Below are 24,708 nucleotides of genomic sequence, written 5' to 3'. Positions count from 1 at the left end.
ATCCATTCAATTTCTATCTCCCCTCCCCACATACACTCATAATTCTCAGATTGTCTTCCCCACTACAGTTGCTGATAGTGACCTCATATAAACTTTATTTCATCAAAACCTTGCCCAATTTCCTATTTGTTCTCCTGGTAACCTATTTTTCTTTCCATTCCACAGAAAGGGAAACTGAGACCCAGAGAAGAGCTCTAAACATGACCATATACTGCTGGAATGGGAAGAAATGTGAAAATCCTCCTTCCCATCTCTTCTCCTGCCCCCCCAAAAGACAACTATCCCTCTCCCCATTTACTTTCTCTCTCCATTCCTCCTCTTCTCCCCTACACAAGACAGAGCTTCTTAGAGCTTTTGCAGAACCTCTGGAAAAGCAGTGATACACATGTGATTTGGTGTTTCTCAAATGCAAACATCAAAGGAAGCTGTATTGGCTACCAGCCATTCTTCAGGGTCAGCCTTTTCTGGTCCTGGAAGCTCTCCCTCCTCCACCTCCTTTTTCAGTACTGGGCCTCAAAGCTTCCCAGTAACAAGCTTTGGCCACCTGGCTCCACCACAGTCTGTTCAAAGGCACTGAAATGGGACTGGCTCTTAATAAACTTAAGTTCAAGGGTTCTTAAGAGATCATTTGGGTTGACCCAGCCATTTGGCAGTTGGGGAAGTTCTTGAGCCTAAGACCCAGACTCAGCTCAGGGATGTGAATGGTACCAGATGGACCCAGAGAGTGGGTTGTGACCTCTCCAAAGTCACACAAAGAATTAGTGTCAGAGTCAGCATCATGGTCTTCTGACTTCCAGTCCAGTCCTCCCCCTACACCTTGGCCACAACCTTGCCTTCTCATCAATTACTTGGGCCTGTCACCCTGAAACCTTCAAAGGACCAAACCTATTGAAAATCCCTGCCAGCTCTGACCTTCTTCTGGCCCTGCTTGATCATGGGAGAAAGGGAAGTTTGAAGGTCTGCCCCTCCCCCTATCAGTGAATGCTATCAGCACTAGGCGGCATTACTATCTGGTAGACTCCTGTTGCCTTAGCAACCTGCCAAAGATTCTGGTAGAGGCACATGGGATACAAAAGAAGGACTTGGTTCTCTCTGTCCCTGCTTCCCATTCAAGCACATGGACAGCATGCCCAGGTGTTCTTAGAATACCTTCATTCTCAGTTTCCCTCTTTCCTTAGTCAGCTATGGTTGCTGGTTTTCTTTCCTCATGGAGCTTCTTAAACACCTGGAAATCTCTGTTCTTCCCTGTGCCTTGCTTGCTTTTTGGACCTAAAATGAGGCCTGATGTCAAACTGTGCACTTGCAAAGTGGCTTTGGGAAGCCCTTCCTCTGGAGCTGACCTCAGATGTGGGTGGATTAGGTGGACATCTACATGTGAGCTAATAGGGTATAAAGAAAGGAAGTACCCCATGCCCCTCTGTAACAGCAAGGACCCTGACATTCACAGGAGGGCCTGCTATACGGGTTCTTAGATCTGCTTTTGTAAAAGGAAAGCAACTTTTGAGGGGTCAACAATTACTTAATCAAACACATATATCATTCATTTAGTTCAGGGGAAAAAGTTGGCACCCTGAACTTCAGAGAAAATACAGAGAAATAAAAAGAGACAATTGCCTGAACATGCATCACAGATCAACAGACAGATCCAACTGTCTGACCATACATCCATAGTTATCACAGAGAGAAGCACCAACATTTGAGTTTTCAAAACTGAGGGGTCTTCTTAGCAGCTGCCCAGAATCTCATCTGACCAAATAAACACTTCCGATGAGTAAGTCTAAAAACAAAATCTCACCGCACAGTACATATACACTTTTTAGACTCAGCATCACAACCCTTGAGGACCAGTACCTCATTAAAAGTTAACAAAAGGTCTTGGCCTTCCAACAACAACAACAAAAAATCTCCCCTAATCAAGCTTCCCTTAAAGGGCAGGCCCATTAATGGATGGGGAAGATCTTTAACTCATTAGCATTATACCATTCTGAATGTCCATCATTAGGACTTTGGTTTGCTACAATTTCCAGAAGGCCCCATTAAAATGAAACTGTCTTGTTGGGAAGCCGTAAGCCAGCACCAGGCTTCCTGGTCAAGCCGTCTTGGCTCCTGCCACAACACACTACCCTCTAGCCTCTGTCTAGGTGCTGTGTTTTCCCTTCTCCCCATCTCTGTACATATTGTTCCCTGTACCTGGAATGTCTGTATTCTCTCCTTCACCAACTGAATTCTGACTCAGTCTTTAAAGTCCAATTTTCAGCAGATTGAATGACTTAATGATCCCCGTCCTTGACATCCCATCTCCTTCCTTCTACTATCCCTGGGATGCACCCTCTCCTAGATCAGTTCACAAGTATAACCTCTGACACATGGACATTTTGGGTCCTCCCAACAGTTAGTGACTCCCTCACAAACAATGCTTTGTATACTGTTTTTGCTTGTGTGTGCCTACAATGTTGCATACGTTGTCTCTTCCCTATCCCCAGCAGCATATAAGGTCTTTGAGGGCAGGCACCATTTTCATTTCTACTTTTGTATCCCTGACCTGCCAGCACTAGTACAGTGCCTCACACATAATACATGCTTGGTAAATTCAAGTGAATCAGAAATCTCACATCCTTTAGAAAGTCTTCTCTCTTCCTCCTGGTCAACAATCATTTTCCCATTCAGATCGTATAGAGAATGTTGCTTTATAATCAGTGATTATGTGGTATGGATTTTTTTTCCAACCAGACTTGTGATTTCCCAGGTGTATGAAACTTCCAATGAGTAACTTCCCCTGCCAAGGCTGGTCAGCACCTTATAAACCTCAGAGAGTTGTTTAGGACCCTGAGACACTTGCCCAGGGTCACAAGCTGGTCTGTCAGGAACAGGACCTGAATCCAGGTCCTATGGATAGAGCACTGAACCTGGAGTCAGGAAGACCTGAGCTTGAATCCACAACCTTTGTTTGCTTCAGTTTTCTCATCTTGAAAATAGCACCTACTTCCCAGGGTTGTGAAGATCAAATAATAATTGTAAAGCACTTAGCATAGTGCCTGGCCCATAGTAAACACCATATAAATGTTGTTGTTGACTTAGCCTCTATATCATGTTGCCTCACATGTGTTACTACTTACAGAAGTGTACATAGGTCTTATCCCTCTATTCGACTATGAGCTCCATGAGAACAGGGACCTTGTCTTATCTAAAACCTGTCTTCCAATGAGCCTGGTATGGTTCTCTGCACCAAAAAGACTCTTTTGCCAAGTTTATTAGACTGAACAGAATCTGATTAGTTCACTGTCACCCTGGAGTACCATGGATTAATGGGAAGAACAGTGGACTTCAGATTCTGCCACTCATTCTCTGTGTGACTTCATCTCCCCTGTTTGCTCCTCAATTTCCCCGCCTTTCAAGTCCAGATTGGGACTCAATGATTTCTTAAATTCCTTCTAATTCTAGCAAGGAATCTTGGCATAACATGATTTGCGAACTTTATGATGCCTTATAAGTGCTGGCTATTAGAATGATTTTTAGAAGTTCTTGAGCCTAAGACCCAGGCTCAGCTCAGGGCTGTGAATAATCCTAGGTGGACACACATGGTTGCTGGTCATTCCTGAGAGCCTTAGTGCCTGGCAGGGAGGATGGAGGAGAATGGAGGGAAAGGATGGCTTCAGGGAGAGAAAATTACCAAATCACTTGACACCAATATAACATCTTCTGGATTGTGAATTTGAGAAATATCAGATCAGATCTGTTTCCCTCCATGCTGCCCCAGAGACTCTATAGAGAGACCTCTTCCTTCTTTCTGCCCCTGCTGGGTTGTGTGGGGGCTATGTTCTTTCTCATTTCTTTCTTTCTTTCTTTTTTAATGGCAGAGGGTAGGGGCAGAGACAGAGATGTTCCATATTTCCACCCACTCTGCTGATACAGTCTGGTGCCCAGAACTCTAAGCAGGGAAGCAGACTATAAAGGAAGCCACTTGCTTCTCACTAATCTCCCCAGTCACTTAGAGCACCATGACCAGGTCATTACTGCCCAGGCTAAACCCAGAGGCAATAGGTGCAAAGGTTTGATGGCCAGGATGTCTCAAAGGAATGGAGGACAACACAAATGAAACTGATCTGTCACCAAGACATAGACTAATAGAACAGCAAGGAGCTTCAGGGGCTATGTGGTCCAACCCATACCTGAACGATAATTCCCCCTACAAGACACATAACAAATGATCACTCAGTCAACCCATTTTACCAATGGATAGATCTAACAATTGGACAATTTTCCCTATATCAAGCCCAAATTTTCTTCTCTGGAACTTCCACCCATTCTCCCACTGAGAGTGAGAGTGTACTCCTAATTCTACTAGTGCCAAACACACCCAATCCTTCTTCTCCATGACATCTCTACAAATACTTGAATGTCTTCTCTTCTCCAGGTTAAAACATCCTCAGTTCCTTCGATCAATCCTACTTGGTGATATTCTCTAGTCTAATTATCCTCCTCCAGACACACTAGTTTGTCAGTGTCCTGCTTACAGTTTGGGGTCCAGAACTGACTACAATCCTCTAGCTGTGGTCCAAACAAGGCAGAATATAAGAGACAATCACTTCCTTAGTGCTGGTTTGGACTTTCTTAAGGCAGCCTAAGATCACAATATCTTTTTTGGCAGTGTGGGGCCCTGTCACACATTGATTCACACTGCTCTTGCAATATCTTTTCTCTCCAGCCTTTTTCTCACAGGAAGTGTTGTCTAGCCATGCCCTGCTTCCCCATCCCTCCTCACTAGAGGTCTTCAAACATAGGAAGGAAGGAAAAAATTACTATTAAACACTATATGCCAGGCACTGTGCTAAGTATTTTACAAATATCTCATTTGATCCTTAAAATGATCCTGGGAGGTAGGTATTATTATTACCCCCATTTTATAGATGGGAAAAATGAGGAAGGCAGAGGTTAAATGACTTGTCTAGAGCCAACGGAACTATTAAGTGTCTGAGACTGGATTTGAATCCAGGCCTTCCTGACTCAAGGTCCAATATTCTATGCATTGCACCAACTACCTACCTCCAAAGGGTGAATCAATAATTGTGAGGTATAATATAAAAAAAGATTCTTGCTTAAGAATGGACTGGATGCCTCTGAGGTCACCTCTAACACTGAGGTCATCTGATTCTGTGACCCTATACTTGAGAAATCCCTGACTTTGTTTCTGTGGGTCTGGAAAGGGAGGGAGAACCATGTGAGACATCCTGGGTCCTCTTCTTTCTAAATATTGGCTGGATAATCTCATCAGCTTTCATGGTTTCAATGATCATCTCTATGCAGAGCCCTCTCAGATCTACAAATCCATTCATCACTTACTTGATTGGACATCCCCACCTCAATAGTCCCATGGAGATCTCAAACTCATCATGTCCAGAACAGAATTCGTTATGTTTCCCTCTCAACCCACCATTCCTTCTAACTTCTCTATTTCTGTAAAGGGCACCACCGTCCTCTGTGCCTAGATTTGTAACCTAGAAATCATCCATGACTCTTTACTCTCCCTCATTGTCATTTCAAAACCTCAGTGTTATCCTTGCTTCTCACCCACACTCACACTACATATCCAATCTGTGGGCAAGTCTTGTTGCCTCTGTCTTGACAATATTTCTCATAAATGGTCCCTTCTCTTCTTCTATACTGCCACTACTCTGGTACAGGCTCTCATCACCTTCACAACCTGCCCCTTCCCATCTTTCCAGTCTTGCTAACACTTTATTCTCTCTCCATCATCTACAATTTAGCAACACCAGCCTTTTTGATGTTCTTGTTCATACTTCACATGACACTTTGCCTTTTTACTGGCTATCCCCATGCCTAACATCCTCCTCTTTTCTGTCTCCTGCCTTCTTTCAAGGCTCAGCTTAAATCATACAGTCTATTGGAGGCCCTTCCAACTCCCGCCTCCCCATGCTAATGACTTCCCTCTGAGATTGTCAACTACTACTCTACATATTACTTGTATATAAGTTGTTCAGTTATTTCAGTCACGTCTGACTCTTCATGACCCTAATTCAGGTTTTCTTGGCAAAAACATTGGAGTGGTTTGCCATTTCTTTCTCCAGTTCATTTTCCAGATGAGGAAACTGAGGCAGACAGGGTTAAGTGATGTGTCCAGGTTCACACAGCTAGTAAGTGTCTGAAAGTTGGTTATGAACTCAGACTTTCCTGACTCCAGGCTCATCACTCTTTCCACAGTGCCACTTGTGTTTACATATTTGTTTCATGCCATTTCCTTTAGAATGTCAACTCCTTGAGAGGAGGGGACATTGAACATTTTTTCTGTGCATCCCGAGCACTTAGCACTATGTGACTGGCACATAGTATCTGCTTAATAGGTATCTTCCAGGAGCCAGACCATATCCCCTCTATGTAAGCAGTTGCTGTCTTTCATCAATTCCACTTCCCCAATATCCTTCATATTCTTCCTATCTCTCCACTAATACCCAAACCACCCCCATTCAGGTCATTATCACATCTCATCTGGCCTATTGTAACATCTCCTAAATAGTATCTCTGCCTTCAGCCTCTCTCTCTCTTCAGTCCAGTCTCCACACAGCTGCCAAACTGATATTCCTAAAGCACAGGTTAAAGGAGAAAGTCTTAGGGCCAAAGGCAAAGGTACCCTGGCTTGATTCCAATGAGCTGCATCCCCAGGAAGTTGACATGGGTGTGCTGCAAAGTCTAATGCTCACAGCTAGATCCTCCATTTCATCTTCTTGAAGTTTTCATTTAAGCAAGTCCATGCACTGGTGCCTGTCTCTCTCCTTCATTAGAAAGTGGCAGCTCCTTCCTTTTTCTAGTGCCAGTCTGTGGGACTGACAGGCCTGGGAAGCTGCAGATAGGACTGCAAGGACCCATCATTCTAGCTCAATTGATGTGTCCCCCCAATGCCTCCGGGATCCTGGTTACATGGAGTCTACATTTACTTAAAACCCACCTGGCCTTGCAGAAATGTCACTCTGGGGGCAAATCCAGCTAACTACCAGGAACTAATAGCTAGGGAAGGGGGGGGTATCATGCATTTTGGGCTTCAATGCTACCCAAGGGTGGGGGGTGGTACAGGGCCAAGGACAGATATGCTTTGTTTCTATTGAGATGTTGGAAGTAGAAATTAAACCAGACATCACTTCACTATACACACACACACACACACACACACACACACACACACACAATCTCTTGGCTCTCTCTGTTCTGTCAAGGTACCCACATGCCCCACTCCAGGCAATATTTTGCCCTTTAAGTCAGTTCTTCTGCCTGCCTCCTCCCTCCCTCTTTTTTATCCCTCTACATCTCTGGTCCCAGAAGCATTGGAAATGGGGGAGAGGAGGGTTCAACTCATGTATCATACCAAGATACAGTTCTGTCTGGGCAGTTTGCCCTGGGGCAGTTCCTACCAAGGGGATAGTCAGCAAAGATGCCCTGCTTCACATTCCTAAGATCTGGCCATATACTCATCAGTCTAAATAAGACCCACACAACTCCTCAGACTCTAGCCTGGAGGAGGGAAGGCATGGTTCATATCCTGGTAAGGGGTGAATTGACTCTTTCAGGGTCTAACATATCCTTAAAGTGGAATTTCCTTTGTACACAGAAGAGACACTCACTCCTGAGCCCTATCAGTAGGGCATTGTCAGCCACAGTGAGAGTTGAAAGGATCTTTATAGGTCATTTATTCCACCCTCTCCGATTTGATAGATGGGAAACTGAGGCCCAGAGGGAAAGTCACTTGCACAAAGTTATATGGATAATAAATGGTAGAGGTGAGATTCAAACTCAATTCCCTGATTCTAGACCTAATACTCTCCTCTTCACCTTACAAGAATTACACTGTATTTCTGGCATTACGAATGGAGCACATTGACTTTTTTTTTTTGGCATGTCTCCTGTGATCAATGGCACATGTGTTTAAGATGCTGACTAGGGATGAGGGTGAGAGTTAGGAGTAGGAGTAGGTGAGTCTGTGACTTTGAGGACATGGGGTGGTCGTTCTGGGTCTAAGCAACAGTTTCCTCTCTCTATGAATATAATCAACTCATTGAATGAATAAGGTTGTAACCTTGGCCTCATTGATGTTGGGTTGTAACCACTGGTCAGTGGGGTCCCGAAAGAGTTAATTCATTACCCCAATGTGAATGCAAGATTGTTTCCTCTGAGATTGGGCTAATGGCACATGGGTAAAATTGCCACGAGCAGCTCTTTTAGGGTTCAGAATTCTCTGAAGAGAATTCTTCTTCTTCCCTTCTTCTTCCCACCCCTCCCCAGGAATGAAGGCTTTTTTGAGAAGGGAGACTTGGTAGAAGACATTTATGCTAATTGTGGCTTTGAAACCACCTCGGTCAAAATTTATAGCAATATGCACATACTCTCTTTGTATTGAGTTAAACCGAAGAGCAAAGAGAAATTAAATAGAAAAAAATGTTGAGCTGACTTTTCTGATGAACACCCCTTTCCCCCACCTTGGCCCTTGGACCTTCTCCAGTCACTGCCTAGCCCTCAGACATGCCCCCCCCAACCCTCATCCTTACCTCTCTCAGCTCTTTGGCCACCTCCTTGAGCTCCTGCAGGATGCCCTCCAGCTGCCCGATGACCATTTTCATACGCCTTCGGATGCGTTCTCTCTCACCACCACCACTGGCACCACCACCACCGCTGGGGTTGTCACTGGCCTGCCCGTGGTCCTGGGCACTCCGGATGTTCATGCTTCACCACGCTGCCACGGGCCTGTCCATGCTGCTCTCCCTGGGCCTCACGCTGCCGTTGCCTCCTTGGAGCCCCTCTCAACCAGGGAGATCTCCACATCTTAACGGCACCCCCCCCCCCCCAGCTGTCCCAGCCCCAGCCCACACCCACCTGATCTCAGCCCAGGTCCCTGTCCTTCTGTCCTTTCTCCCCTTCTTCCCTTGGTCTGGGGACTGTTCACTGGATGGGGCAGAGTCCCAGAGGGAGAGGAATCAGGGCAAGAAACTGATCAGTAGGGGCTGAGTCCAGCAGAGAGGGGGATAAAAGAAGGGGTTAAAAGTTTCAGCTTTGCAGCCCTCAAGACTCAGCTGAGAGCTAAAGAGAATCAGAACCACGGTGCTAGGGCTCAGGGATCTGTATCTCCGGGATGGATTCTGCTGTCCACTTGCTGAACTGGTAGCCCCCCCTTCCCTGGTTTGGATGGATGGCTTCCAGAGATGGGGCTGGGGAATTGTTCCTGGGGGATAGAAGGGAATAGGTTGTCTCCTGTGATGTCCTTGGGGCCTGTGATATACAGGAGGGGGTGACAACCACAGCCCCCCAAACTCCTAGTCTGTCCTAGATTGGGAGTGGAAGACAGGGAAGCCCGGAATATCAGGACAGAGGATTCCAGATGCAGCAGGGCCTACCCTTCATTCTCCACAGTATTCTTAACAAGTAGGGTTTTCCAGAGGAAGACAGAGATGTGGGGTGCTCTGGAGTGAAAGAGATCTCTTTGCACCAGGGCAAAATATAGGCAGGAGTTCTGTGGGCTTCCTGTACTCCTCTTTCCCTCAACCTGTCCTCTTTGCTGGTTTGGCTTCGAAGGGGAGGGGAGGAAGATTGGGGAAAGGGTAGAGAACTCTACTGAAAGCGGATAGCAGGAGAGGGGACCAAATGCTTCACTGACTTTGAAGAAGCTGTAGGGGGACACCTACTATACCCCCCACCTAGGCCTAGGGCTTATATGGAAGGTCCCCCTCAATTTTCAAATAGGCTGCTCTTCTCCACCCTCCCAAATTCCTTGTCTAGTAGACTCTCCCCACCTTTTAGGCCTTCTTTCCTGGGGTGAGCGGGGAGGAGATCCCGAAGAGGACCGCCCTAACTCAGGGCCTGTCTCAGCTCCCTCTCCCCCCCAGGACTCACCAGCCAGGTCGGGGAGGTGCCAGAGCTGCCCTCAAAGTCAGGGCATGGGATGGGCCCGGGTCCCACTTCTGGCCACTGGTTGGAAGATTGGGGGAGGGGGATGGAAGAGGGAGGTCGAGCCTCCCTATCTAGGATGGGTGTTCAAAGAGAGAGGAGCTGCCCGGACCAGTCCCCGAGTTTCTCTAAGCAGTGGACAACATCTGGCGCAGCTGGGAGGGGGAAGGGACTAAGAATTCCGTTCTCCAAGAAAGGAAAGAAAAACAACAAAAATACCCCAGCTTTCAAATCCGATCTGGGGCTAGGAATGAGTCTCCCGGCCCCTGCCTTTCAAGGCCCGGGAAAAACAAATCCCTTCAAAGATCATCCCCTGCCCCAAAGTGGAGCACTGGATCCAGACATAGACTCAGGCGTTGGCAGCAGAGAGAGAAGAAGCGCGGGGCAAGCCGCGGGGTTGCTGGTGCCCGCAGGGAGTCAGCGGGAGCGCGGACCGCGGCGCGGGGCCGGGGCGCGAGGCCACAGGTGACCCGGACATTTCCGGCAGGGAACGGCAGGGGCGGCGGGGCCGGCGGGAAGCCCAGCAAGTGGCAGGCCCGTCCCGGGCAGAGGAGAGCCAAAGTCAGCAGGGAGAGAGCCTCTGGCGCCGCGCGGGATCCCGAATCCAACGAGAGGAGTGGGCAGTCGCCGGGATCAGGCGAGACCAGCTCCGGAAGCTTGCTTCGGGACCGTCGGCCAGCAGCCAGGATGGGCGATCGGGGGCGCTCCCTGCACCGTGGTGGGGCGGGGGCGCTGGGGGTCGCCACTGTGTCCCATCCCCCTTCGGATCCGGCTGCACCGCGCCACACAGCTCCTTAGCACCAGGGGGGCGCCGGTTCCGTGTCCTCTTCCTCCCGGGGGCCGTCAGCGTCCTCCTCCGCCCGCCGGGCTCAGCGGGCTGCGGGGCGCGGGTGGGGGCGGGGAGGGGGTGGGAGCGAGCCTGAACCGGGGCGGGGGTGGGGGTTGGGGAACGCACCCCGGCGCGCGCACACACAGCACACACACAAACACACACTCAGCAGACACAAAGCATACATACACACACACACACACTCACTCTACACATACACAGATCACAAACACGAGCGCGCGGACACACACACACACACACACACACACACACACACACACACACACACACACAGCGCCCTGTGCTGTGCTGCGCTGCTCCGGGGGCCCCGAGGGGAACCCAGCGGAGGAGGAGGGAGCCCCGCTGGGGCTCCGTAGCCTTCTCTTGGGGTTTTAACTCCTCAACACCCTTAGGCTGTCAGCAGAGCCGAGCTAGGCAGCTCTGAATGTCTGGGTTCCCAGTCCATCCGCAAGGGAAGCCAGCCATGGGGCTGCGGGAACGGGAACTCGCTTCTCCTTCCACAGGAACGGCGTGCAATGCCTTTCCAAATCCAGAGAAGGAAAAGAGGAGGAGGATGGGGAGAGAAGAATGAGTCCTCTCCAGGCACCTCGGGGCCTCTCGGTGCGCGGGCCGCTATCTTTCCTGTCCCCTGATTCTGGGGACGGGCACGGAACCGCGGTGCCAGGGAGCCGGCTTGGCAGGCGGGAGGGCGAGCGGCTCTGCCTCCTGCTAGACTGGCGGCGCTGGGCGATGGCTCAGCTAAAGGCAGCCCAGCCTCTCTGCACTGTCAGAGAAGGGGGCCGGGCCGAGTGGAGCGGGGAGCCTTTAAAGCGACACACACTGCTTCTGACCCCAGGTTTCCTTCCCACTAAGCGCGCGGCGGGCGGGAGCAAGGGAGGATTTTTGGCCCTTGTAAGCCAATCTGATAAAATGATCGGAGAAGTATTTTTAATGGAGTCTAATGGGGTTCATCTGTCCTCTCCTTTGCAGGTAACTGTCTGAATTTTAACTGGGGCCTTTTGGAGATAGTGCCCAAAGCAAGGAATCGTCAATGGTGGAATTTTAGATGTGTAGTAAAGTGGTAGGGGATTTTGCATAAACGTATTCCTAGTGTTGCCCACAATCAAACCAACTTGGAAGCAACATCCAGATGTCTCAATACCTGACAGCTAGGAGAACTTGCTACAGTAGGATTTGGTAACCACATCAAGAGGTGTGGGGATATAGACTATAACTTTCTGAAGTACTGTATTATATTCCCTTTAATTTATGGAGAACCACAGTGGCCTGCTGGATGGAGAGCTGGCCATGGTGCTAGAAAGGCCTGGGTTATATAGTCCTCCCTTCTGGTCAGATACAAACCAGTTATGGGGTGTGTGTGTGTGTGTGTGTGTGTGTGTGTGTGTGTGTGTGCGCGCGCGTGTGTGTGAGCGTGTGTATGATGGACCCTTCTGGAAGTCTGGTGAAGCCAATGGACCCTTTCTCAGAATAATGTTTTTAAATGCATAAGAGGAACAACGTAGGATTACTAGGGAACCCATTATAGTATAATGCAGTTATTAAAATATTTAAAACACAAGGTCACTGTGTTTTAACTTCTGGTTAAGCACTACTGCAGATTAACACTATCAGTTGACAAAAGGTGCCAACCTCCATTAGCAAAAAGCGTTTCCTTATCTGTGAATTCCCTATCTCAATGAAGTCCCAGGTCAAGTCCCCAGTTTATTTTATTTATCAAGTTATTTATACGTATTTAATTTACCCAAATTGAAGGCTATGTCTATAGTGTCCTGAAAGCTCCATTAAGGCAGCACAGTCCAGTGCCCTGTACACAATGTGCCTTTTATCAATTTTAGACTATTTCATTTTTTTCCCTATCCTCAGTCTCTAGCACAGTACCTGGCACACAGAAGGCACAAAATAAACATTTGTTGTTGAAACAAATTGGGGCAGGTCAGACCAAGGGGGAATGGTTTTCATTTCATCAAAAGTTTGTCCTCAGTGATCCAGTCTAGCTAGTTTCAGAGGCTCTTCATCAAAAATGTAGGAACATAAACAAATTCTGTATCTTGCATCCTCAGAACCCTTTCCTGGAGTTGTTCTGATAAATCTCTGTTTTATTTTCATGGCTCAGGTTGCATGTCACTTCTTCGATGAGGCCTCTCTTTATCACTCCTGATGTTAATACATTCTTCTACTTCAGTTCACCTCATATAATATGTACTTATTTATATATTAAAAATCCCTGCTTAGATCATCTTTAGGATTTCTTCAAACATAAAACCTCATGATCTTATGATTTACTTGCTCTAAATGCAGTGATTTTTTCCACTAAGATGCACTGTTCCTATCCTGTGGAAGCTCTTCAGGAAAATTGACCCCAAATTCAATGTCCTTTCTCCCCATTAATACAAAGAATTGGAGTCTTCCCTTAAAGGGAACATTCTTTATTTGCCCATGGTCTGGCAAAGTACTGGAATTGTTCCTTAATTTACTCTCCCTGGCACTTGGATTGGCCTATTCAAGGTACCCAAGGTTGTTAACTGTCAGGATGATGGAGGGACCTTAGCATCTGAAAGATGATAGATTTAGCACTAGCTGGGACATTTGAGGTCATTTTACCCAACTCCTTCATTTTACAGATGAGCAAATTCATGCCCATGAAGGTTAGGTGACTTGTCCAAGGTCACACAGGTAGTGTGACATCAGAGATGGAATTTTATGTCTTTCCATACTACCTTCACATACTAATCTCTAGCCCCAAACCAGGGAAGAGCTCTGTGTTTAATAGTTCTTAAGGCCTCCATATCTCCGGGCTATATTCCTATCTGTTGTCTATTATTTCTGTTATGGAGAACCAGATGATTATCTGGATTCCATAATGTCATTAATATGATGAGTAAGTAGTTGTTGTTCAGTCATTTTATGATTCCCATTTGAGGTTTCCTTGGCAAAGATGCTGGAGTGGTTTGCCATTTCCTTCACCAGTGCATTTTACAGATGAGGAAACTGAGGCAAACAGGGTGATGTGACTTTCCCAGAGTCACACAGTTAGTAAGTGTCTGAGGCCAGATTTGAACTTAATAAGATGAGTCTTCCTGATTCTGGTCCGATGCTCTATGCACTATGGCGCCACCTGGTGTCCTTGATGAGTAGAGTTTCTGACCCAGAGGATTTTAGGATTATAGATCTAGGACTAGAAGGCATCTTAGAAGTCTTCTAGTTCAGTCCCTCTCATTTTACAGTTGAGGAAACTGAGTCCCAGAGAAGTGAAGTGATTGCCTCAGGGTCCCACAGGCAGTAAGTGTCAGAGGCAGGATGAGAGATGACCTAGAAAAGATCAGGTTTAGGAGGAAGTGGGGAAGGAGGGTAACAGAAAAGTTGGGGGGAGGTTAAGCCGCGGCTAAAAGGGGGTAGACACCAAAGAGGTGAAGCCTGGAGGGCAGAATGAGGGAGGAAAGATACTTTATGTTTTCAGGAAGGTAAGGATGAGAGGTGGAATAGGAGAATGCTGAGGTTTAACCCTGAGCTGTACTTCCATCCTCTTAATGCGATAAGTCAATAGGAAAGCACAGACTCATTTATTTTGGCTAAAAGGCGGGCAAGGAAGTACATAAAGGGCTCTCTGTGCTCACCAGCTGTCAATTCCAAACCCCTGTCTCAGAGGAGGGAAACTGTCTTGTGTAGTCATATAGGCTCATTCTGCCAGGAGGTGCCTGGAGGTCACAAGCACCCCTCTGGTTCAAGGCAGACTAATGAAACTCATTTCAGTTGACCCAAAGGCAAACTGAAACATGAGAATAAGGAGGATGGTGAGGGTTCTAGAAATCATGTCATATGAGGACTACTTGAAAAGAATAAATTGGCTTCCATCTGGATAGTTCTTTCCTGGCCACCCCTGTGTGGAAGGCAGTGCCAGGAAGAGATCAGGTGGTGCTGGGAACCTGGTAAGTACTGAAAATATGGTCGTGCTTGTTCAGATATGTCTTGGATTGGAAGGAATAGCTACAGAGAGATGAATCATGGGAACAGAGATATTCTGAGAAGGACCTTCAGGGTCACTTAGTCCAAACTCTTCATTGTACAGGTAAAGAAACTGAAGCCCAGATTTTGATGTGATTTGGACATGGTCATACAGGCAGTAAGGGACTGAACTGGGATTTGAACTCAGGTCTTTTGACTCCATGTTTCACTGTTTTCACTAAGGCAGTGAGATGGTGCATGTATCAGATAGAGTGCTGGGCCTGGAGTCAGGAAGACCAGAGTTTAACTTTGGCTTTAGATACTTAAAAGCTGTGTGACTCTGGGCAAGTCATTTAACTTCTCTTTCCCTCAGATTCCTCACCTTTCAAATGGGAATAATAATAGCACCTCCCTCCCTCTCTGAGGATCAAATAAGATACTTTTTTAAAACAATTAGAATAGTGCTGGACACATAGTAGGTGATTAAGAAATGCTTGGTTCTTTCTTTCTTTCCTATGCCAAACTGAAGTGACTTGCTCAGTATTATCCAATTAGTGCAGGTCTCAGCTAGGACTTGATCTGGGTCCCAGAATTATAGGTTTTTAATTTTGGAAGGGACTTGGGAGATCTAGTCTAATGCTGTTATTTTACATATGAGGTCCATTTTACTGAGATCCAGGGAGGTGAAGCAATCAATGTTCCTAAGATTACGCAATCCTGAGTCCAAGATCAGTATTTCCTAGGATCATAGACTTAGAGTTGCAAAGGACTTTGGAAGGCATCTAGTCCAACTCTCCTTTTCAGATGAGTAAACTGAGTCTGAGAGAGGGTAAGTCACTTGTCCCAGATCACACAAGTAGTAAGTGTTGGAGGAGGGGTTTGAACTCTGGTTCTTTAGTGGCAAATTTGGCACTCTTTATACTGTACTGTGCTACCTTTCCTTATTTTTCCCATTATCTTGTTGTCCACATGTTATGCTGCTTCTCATAAGAAATTTGAGTGAATAAATGAAAAGCATTTATTAATTATTCCCTATGTGCCAATCACTGTGCTAAGTGCTGGGGCTACAATAATGAAAGGCAGATAGTTACTGCCTTCAAGGACAGTCTCTTATAATGAGGGAGTTAACATAAAAATGGCAGTGCCATGGCCAGGGAGGAACACTTTGATCTAGAAAGTTGAAGGGATAGCATTCAACTGAACAGAGATAGGTTGACATACCTCATCCAGGAACAAGGACAATGTCAATGTAATCATGGTTCATGGGGAGAACAAAGAGGACAGGATACCCAAAGAGAATTGGGCAAGATTGTTGGGCAAGGTGGTGGAGGAGATGGAAGGAGAGTTGAGAGTAAAGTATGGAAAGGGATTTTCCAGAAATAGGAGTCAGGGAGAGGTAGTGACCAATCATGGAAGCATGGTCTTAGGAAGAAATTTCTTCAAGGGAGTGGCTGGTGAGGTTATAAGGAAATGACTGGAGGGTCAGTATATTTAAAGTTAGCAGTGATTAGCCAGGAGAAAGGAAGATTTGGAGAAAACTTGAGAATATCTTCAGATATCTGAAGGATCATTGTATGGAACAAGAACTAGGCTTCTTTGGTTTTTTTTTTTTTTTCAGTATTAAGAACTAGAACCAGTGGGTGGAAGGTGCAGGGAGGTGAATTCTGACTTTATTCAAGGAGGAACTTTTTAACAACAAAAGTTATCCAACAAGAGAAAAGGACACCTTCTAGAATAGGGAGCTTATCATCACTGGAGTTGTTTAAGCAGAAGACTATTAACCATTTGTTGGGGATATTGGAGAAAGGATTTATGCACTGAAGGGAAATCTTGGACTCTGGAACCTGCAGAAACCTTAGAATGGGCTAGTGGTGATGGTGAGGAGTGAATTATGAGTTATGATTAGTATCAAATGAGTGCTTGGAGAAATACCCAGTGGCAGAAAGTGGGGACTGCCAGTGAATATTTGTTGAATTGAATATTAGAACTCAATTTAATGTGACAAAAATTTAATAAGCACCTACTAAGCTCCACCCACTATGTTAGGCAGTGGTGAAAGAAAAAAACAGAGGAAGAAAGAAAGAAATTTAATAGCTTTTTCTATGCCAGACACTGGGGTAAGCATTGGAAAGGAGCAGAAGTCAGGGAACTAGCATATATTAAGTGCCTTCTATGTGTCAGACACTGTGCTAAGAACTTTACAAATTTTATCTCTTTTGATAATCACGACAACCCTATGAAGTAAGTGTTATTATCTTCCTTTTACAGTTGAGGAAACTGAGGCAGACAGAGGTTAAGTGACTTAAGTAAATTATGGGCTAGGTAAGGAGAAATCTAACCCACCGATCAGAGCCTAAGGTGCACCTTCAGAGGGCTTACACTTTACTGGAAAGAAACTAGTGGACACAGTAAATATAAAATGTTTATTCAGTAAGTTGGAAGTAATTTGGAGAATGGGGTGGGAATGGTTGGAGGGGATGTGGGAAAATAGGGACACGAATGTAGTATTGGTGGAGTTGTGAACTGATCCAACATTCTGGAGAGCAATTTGGAACTATGCCCAAAGGGCTATACCATTACTAGGTCTATTTTCCAAAGATATCAAAGAAGAGGGCAAAGGACTTGTACAAAAATAGTTACAGTAGCTCTAATTTTGGTGGCAAAGTATTTGAAATTGAGGGGATGCCATTAATTGGGGAATGGCTGAATAAGCTGTGGTATATGATTGTGATGGAATAGTGTTGTGCTCTAAGAAATGATGAACAGGATGGTTTTAGAAAAACCTGAAAAGACTTAGGTGAACTAAAGTGAGAAGAACCAGGAGAACATTGTATATGGGAGTAGCAATATTGTAATGATGAACAACTGTGAATGACTTAGCTATTCTCAGCAATACAATGAACTAATACAATGATGATCCATTTGTGAAGGACTTATGAGGAAAAATGCTATCCATTTATAGAGAATGAACTGATGGAGGCTGAATGCAGATTGAAGCATACTTTTTAAAACTTTATTTTTCTTTTTCTGGTTTTTGGCCTTTGTTTTCTTTTGCAACACTGCTAATATGGAAATGTATTTTGTGTGACAACACATGTATAGTCTATATCAAATTGTTTGCCTTCTCAAGGAGGGGGAAGGGACAAAGGGAAGGAGAGAATTTGGAATTCAAAATTTTTTTAAAAAATGAATGTTAGGAATTGTTTTCTCATGTAATTAAAATAAAATATATATTTTTTTTTAAAAAGAAAGGTGCTATAGATTCTGACAGCGGGAGGTTGGCCCCTGATAGTATAGGATTTTAAATACCAAAAAATTTATGGGAATGTGTAACCTAGAGGTGAGAAGGAAGTGAGAGGGTGGAGCTGCAGAAATGATTTTCATGTAAAAAGGGAAAAAACTCATCAATTTAGCTTAAAGAAAAACCAAATAGAGGAGATTTCATTTTATCCTAGACTTAATAGGGAGGCATAGATGCTTCTTGAGTAGAGAATGACAGGGTAAGATCTATACTTTAGGAATATCAGTTTGTCATCCATAAAGCACACACAAAAGATACACCCAAGAAAGAAGTACAGGTTTCTCCCTTTTATATTTAAAATAAAGTTCAAGCTTCTTAGCCTCTCATTCAAAGCCCTCTAAAATCTAATTAATTCCACTCTCTCTTTTCAACCCTCATTTACTCCTTGCTGTATTCTACTCTCCAACTAAACTAGCTTACTCCTTAAACACGTAGGACCATATGACTTTAGAATAGGTGCTTTCTTGGAAAACAGCAAGTGCCTAATACATGCTTCCTCATTTATTCATTCCCTCAGTCCATGCTTTGCTACCTTGGCTATGCATGTCCTTCCCCCTCCGGTCTCTGCCAGTTGAAATCCTACCTGTCCTTTAATGCCTTGCCAAAGCCTTGTCTCCACCATGAAGCTTTCTGGGATCCTGCTAGGTACAAATGAATCGTTGCTTGCTTTGTATTTGTATAATAGTCCATGTTTATGGAGTATTATGACATTTTTCTCTTTCTGTGCTTGTCTTCTTCCACTCAAGTTCCCCTCTGCTGCCTCATTGTGGCAGGAAGATGCTTCTGGGTTCTCTAAGGCTATTCCATAGGAACACAAACTCTTTCAGTTCACATTGAAGCTTAAAACACTTTGAGACTTGCCTTGGCACTGAAAGAAGTGAACTGAGTTCAGAAAAGCCCATCAGTCAGCAATCAATAAATCAACTATCTCTTTTGTGATTGGTTTTGGTGCAGGAGGGCACCTGGGCTAGGAAAATCACATATGCTCTTCTCTCTCCACTTGTAAACTGCATGAGAGCAGAGACTGCTTCTTAGTCTTCTTTCTATCCCTTATGGTGTCTGCTTATATTAATTACCTTATATTGATATAGTGTGTAGCAGGGATGATGGAGTTGAACATTCACATTGACTTTTTGCAGAGGGGCATTGAATTACACTTTGGCATGCAAAATCATCCCTCATTAGTCCCTGTGACTAGGACCCGTGTCCGAGAAGTGACAATTGATCCAGGAAGAGGAATCTTCACTGTAGCTCCTGGTCTCTTTCAAGGTGGCTTCCTTTTAGTGACTAGATAATACCAGCTCTTCCTTAGGTTTCTGCTTGTTGGGAAGGAGATTGCTCTACTCCCTTACACCACTTCTCCTAGAATCTATATTAGCAATGAGTACATGGAATTAAGAACACAAGAGAGCCTGAGATGGGACTTCATGTCTCACATCTGCCTCTTCTGTGTTGTGGTCTTTTTTCCCCCTAAGCATAAGTGAACAGATAGTAATCCTGAGAAATGGACATTCCCTTCTTAGGAGTGGAGATTGCCTTAGGAGTTTGAGAAGTCAGGGAGTCTTGAGTCAGTTCTGGTTGCTCAGCAGTGTGTATTTCTTGTAAATATATAGATTCTTGGAGAAGAAGACATACTACTGCTACGAGAAACTTCTGAGAGGATATGACAGCTGAAATGACTAAGAAAGTCCAAGCCATTCCCTGACTTGCCAGGTGATCTAGACTTGTTAGCTGAACAAACACTGTAAGTCAATGGTGAAAGTAATATACTGAGGGAGTATGATAGTATTCATTTCTTTAAAATATTTATTAGCACATGTTTGTAACTCCTTTACACTTTAATCATCTGTTGCTGTTGATGTAGAGGAAATGAATAGCTGTCCCATACCTGATATCTATTATTTTGTGTATGGAATACCTTTTTCTAGAAATGACATTATTAACCCCTTTTCATAGGTCCATAATTCATAGATTCATAGGTCCAAATAATCATAGAGCCATAACTATGCTCTATTTAAGAGATTTTCCCTAGAACTCAGGAATAAGGGTAATGAGAGTTCAAAGAAAGTGTGACTCCCCTCTTTTTGTGGGGCGAAATTTATAAAGCACTTGATAAATGTTATTTCATTTGATCTTCATAGAGATGCTGCAAAGTAAGGAGCAGATGTATTTTGTAGATGAGGAAACTGAGGTTTAAAAGGACCTAAATCTGATAAGTGGTGGAACCAAGACTCCAACTCAGGTCTTCTGTCTCCAAGTCTCATGCTCTTTTCACTTCTAGACCATCTTGTCTCTCTAATTGCTTGTTGAATGAATGTCTCTGAATACCATGGAAAACTCCTAACAACAGGAGCAACAATTCCATTGTTTTATTCCTTTCTCCTAGGATTTGAAGGCCCTTTGTATACTTTGACCAGGGTGGACATTTGTTCTTCAGAACCTGGGGTTCTAGACAGACTAGTCCATTTGCTGTTCTCTGAAATCATTATTCCATCTCTAGCTTCTTTTGTATAAGACTGTCCCCATCCCTGAGATGTATCTCTTCCTCAGCTCTAACTCTCAGATTCTTTCCAATCATCAATCAATCAATCAACCAGTATTCATTAAGTGCTATTATGTGTTAGGTTCTGTGACAAGTGCTGAAGAAACAAAAAAAAAGAAACATTCCATGTTATTAAAGAGATTCCATTGCTTTAGGAGAGATGACAACAGCATCACCAACCCCACCATCATCATCATCATCATCATTATCATCACCTCCATAATAATGACAACCCTGGGAGTTGGGTCTACTATTATTTCCATTTTACAGATGAAGGAAACTGAAGATGGAAGCTGTTAAGTGACTTGCCCAAGGTGATACAGCTGGTGTCTGAGATCAGATTTGAATAATGTGTATATATAGAGAATATACAAAATAAAAAATAAATAAATAGTATAAAACAAAAATTATTTTTCTGATGAGGGTGGGGTAGAAAAGAAGGCACTAGCAACTGGGGTTATCAGGAAATGTTTCACGTAGAAGGTGATGTTTCCAAACTTGTAGATTCTAAGAGTGAGAGAGGAGAGATGCTTTCCAGGGCACTTTCTTTGGCTAAGCCTTCCTGATCTCCTCCAGTTGTTAGTGCTTTCTCTTACCTCAAATCATCTTGTATTTACTTATCTGTGTAAATATTGTATCTCCCAGAAGAATGTGAGCTTCTTTTTATCCCCAGAGTTAAATGCATTCCCTCTACATATTAACCAATCATTTAAGAAACATTTATTCAGTGCCTACTATGTGCCAGGAAATGTGCCGAGTGCTTGGGGATACAAATACAAAAGGCTTTACTCTCAAGGAGTTTCCATTCTATTTGGGAGGTGGCTGGGCCTGGGAGCTTCGGTCTAGGCAGTTACAGGAATCATAAGTGGAACCTCAGGGTAATAGATTGTTATGCCCTTGTCAAGAGAAGTAGTAAAATGGATTTTATTATTGTTCCTGGAGCAAGAATGAATGAATAAATCATTCATTAAGGGCTTACTATGTGCAAAGCACTGTGCTAAGTGCTGGGGATATGGAGAGAATAGTAAGACAGCTGCTGCTGTCAAGGAGCTCATATTCTAATGGGGGACATAATACATCCAGAAGATTTTAGCTGCAAGTCAGATGGAAGAGTCCTATGGTCCTTAGGGGGCAGCAACAAAGCAAATGTTAATACTTCTTCTTTGATGTCATTTTCACCGATAACATCACATCCATTTCTGATGAATCATTTGACAAAGCCAAGGACTTTGATGGTTAGAACTTTCTGTTCTGAGCTTTCAGTAACTGAGGCTGTAGCACCTACAGGAACAGTTCCTTCCCAGGATGATGGCCGTGGACCTTGGACTGGAAGCAGAGCTATTCTTAAAGCTTTGGGGTTGAAGGTCTTGGACCATTATGAGATTCAGATGGCACAGAAGTGAGGAATGAGGGAGAATAAGCATGTAAAGGAGGTCAGATGGCAAGTTACTCACACTGGCTGGGCCCTGATGTGGGTGGCCAGATAGGATGAAAGGCCAGGAAGGATTGTTATTCCTAGAGCTTTGGGGCCTCAGGCTAGGGCTGGTTGAGTAGAGAGGACTGACTTCCTCTTCAGTTTGGGCTGTTCTGTTCTAAGGAATCTGAAGACCAAATGACTTAATCCTCCATAGCTGGTGAGGGTGGATATGGAGAGTATGTTTAGGTCCCTTTCCTGAGTGTTGATATTCCAGGTGGGGAGAGACACACAGCAGTAGGGAAGAGGGTAAGATATCTACCCTGACAAGAAGCTGGTGCCCTGATGGATGGTTGTATAACAGTAAGCAGCACTAGTATTTGTAGAATTGAACTATATTTCCCCTCTTTAAGGAAACTCATTGTCCTTCAAGGGTGAATACTATTCAGAGGGGAAACTGATTCTCCTATAGAAACATGGGACAGAAATATAAAGATCCCCGGTGAGGTATAAGGTAGGGAAAGAGACTAAGGATAACTGTAAAATTCAGGAAAAAAGTTTACCTGCCAAAAAGGGGGCAACCCCACCAAACCCTAACCCTCCCTCCCTAATCCCCAGCCCAGTTCTTCATATTTCTCTTCCTAAACCAAATATGATCATTTTATGAGGAGACTATCCAGCGCATAATGTATTTTATGGATTAGACCAACAGGGGCCTGCAAAATGCACTAAAATTTTAAGTATTGCCTATATTTAATTTTTGTTGATGTTTCTATTTTTCCCTCAAACCCCTTCCTTCTGCAGCCCCCTACTGGCTTCAACATTTCCATAAATTTTGTAGCTCTACTCAGTGACAGAGAGACAGCACACCATAGCTGGCAGAATGCTGCATTTGGAACTAGAGTTTGACTCCAGTTTGAGTCCAGGCTCTGAACTCTAACTATGGGCATCACTCAGTCTCTCTGGGTTCCAGTTTCCTCATCTTTAAAATCAAGAGGATGGGCTAGAATCAGGGGGCCCCAAGCTTTGTTGTATCATGAGTCTGGTGAAGTCTTTGCACCCCTTCTCCAAATACTGTTTGCTGCCTACATTTGTAAAAGACATTCAGTGATTAATGAAAATGAAGATGTAGTTTTTATTGATCCTAGTTCATGGGCCCCCTAAAACCTATGGAGCTCCCATTCTAGATAAGGTCAGATATCTCCTTTACCTCTTAATCTTTAAGCTATTTCCTAGGATTGTCTATGATCGAACTAACTCTGCCATCTTTGTGAGGAAGACTCTTGCTCTTGTTATGTGACAAGTGGCAAAACTGAGGCACATAAGGGCCCATTAGTCTGGAATTCAGGTTCCAGTTTCTTCCATTAAACCATATAAATCCTAGAAATATAGGATGGATGAACAGGGGGAAATTGGAAGAGTTGGAGTAAGGCCATTGTCAAATGAGCCCTGCTACACATAGGTTGGCAGCACATGATGGTGACTATAATAATCCAGAAGCTAAGTCTCTAACCTCAGAGAGTTAATGTTCTACTGATAGGTAAAACATATATGCAGGTAAAGAGCGAGAAAACTGGCACAGGGAGAGGACACTAACATATAAAGTGATGAGGGAGGATTCCTTTGTGAGGTGGCACAGATTTCAACCTATGAAGTAAGAAATTATTCACTATTCTCATTTTACAGAGGAAGAAACTGAGCATCAGAGAACAGAGTTGAATGGCTTGGCCAAGATCATACCTCTAGTAAATATAGAAGCCAGTTCTTAAGTCTTGGTGTCCTAATTGCAAATCCAATTTTCCTCTCACCCCTATCCCCTCAAAGGTCTTATTGGGCCTAGGAAACAAGGCACATCTCCATCACTAACTTAGAAACTCATCCTCTTCTAGAAGTCTTCCATGATTACCTGTGATGAGTGACATCTGGGGTCCTGGACCTCCCTAATGTGCTGTAAGTATCCGGGGCTGCTTCCTGGCATCCTTTTCCATCTCCCGTCTTGGAAGGAGATATTGACAACACCACCCTCTCAGGCTAATAGATTTCCAGTTTCATGAGCCTCATGATATTTTGAAAGGGCAGAAACTCTTTATTTTTCCAGGAGAGACAGAGAGACAGACAGAGAAAAAGACAGAAAGAGATAGAATGAGACAGAGAGAGACAGAGACAGAGAGTGCTTAGACCACAATCTGTACAGGACCCATCGAGACCCCTAGGCCACCTTGGGCGTATATCTTCTTGGAAGTCTCTTAGGTCACTTTCCAACTCATATCTCTTTCCAGGATTTCTTTCCTGAAAATCCTGGCTTCCCAATATAGTCACCACTCCCTTTGCCATCACATCACCAATGCAGAGCTTTCCCTGAGCCTCCCCTTCGTATCGGGTCCTCATCTCCCCCATCCCATGTCTTGGGCTGAGTGACTCCCTGGGTCACATTGCCCTGGCTCCCAGCACAGCAGAGGTCTAACGCCTCTGGGAGATGAGCTAACTCTGCTCTCTCTGACTGTCTTCTTCCTCCAGCTTGGATGTTTGGGGGTCTGTCTTTTACCATTGTTGCAGCTGAGATCTGGTGTTTTTTTTTTTTTTTTAAGACCCAGAGGCCCTGGCCAATTAAGCCTGCTCTCAAGCATATGGGTAAGCCAGTCACTTCCCCTAGTGGTTGACTTTGACAGTGGGGGGAGGCTTCTCTCTATCCTCCACCCTCAGCTTTCTCCCGG

General features: G+C 44.6%; 1 protein-coding gene across 1 annotated transcript in view; it reads right to left on the bottom strand.

Annotated features, from left to right (window-relative positions):
- The window catches only part of INSYN1 (inhibitory synaptic factor 1), a 59,463-nt gene extending 47,942 nt beyond the window's left edge, over nucleotides 1–11,521 (bottom strand). The window contains exon 1 of the mRNA XM_072628402.1: nucleotides 8,553–11,521. Coding sequence (XP_072484503.1) covers nucleotides 8,553–8,726 — 174 coding nt within the window. The 5' untranslated portion in view covers nucleotides 8,727–11,521. The remainder of the gene's footprint in view (nucleotides 1–8,552) is intronic.
- Nucleotides 11,522–24,708: the final 13,187 nt, after the last annotated feature.

Source organism: Notamacropus eugenii, chromosome 1 (assembly GCF_028372415.1).
Source record: "Notamacropus eugenii isolate mMacEug1 chromosome 1, mMacEug1.pri_v2, whole genome shotgun sequence".
NCBI lineage: Eukaryota > Metazoa > Chordata > Mammalia > Diprotodontia > Macropodidae > Notamacropus > Notamacropus eugenii.
This window is presented reverse-complemented; position numbering and strand designations above follow the sequence as displayed.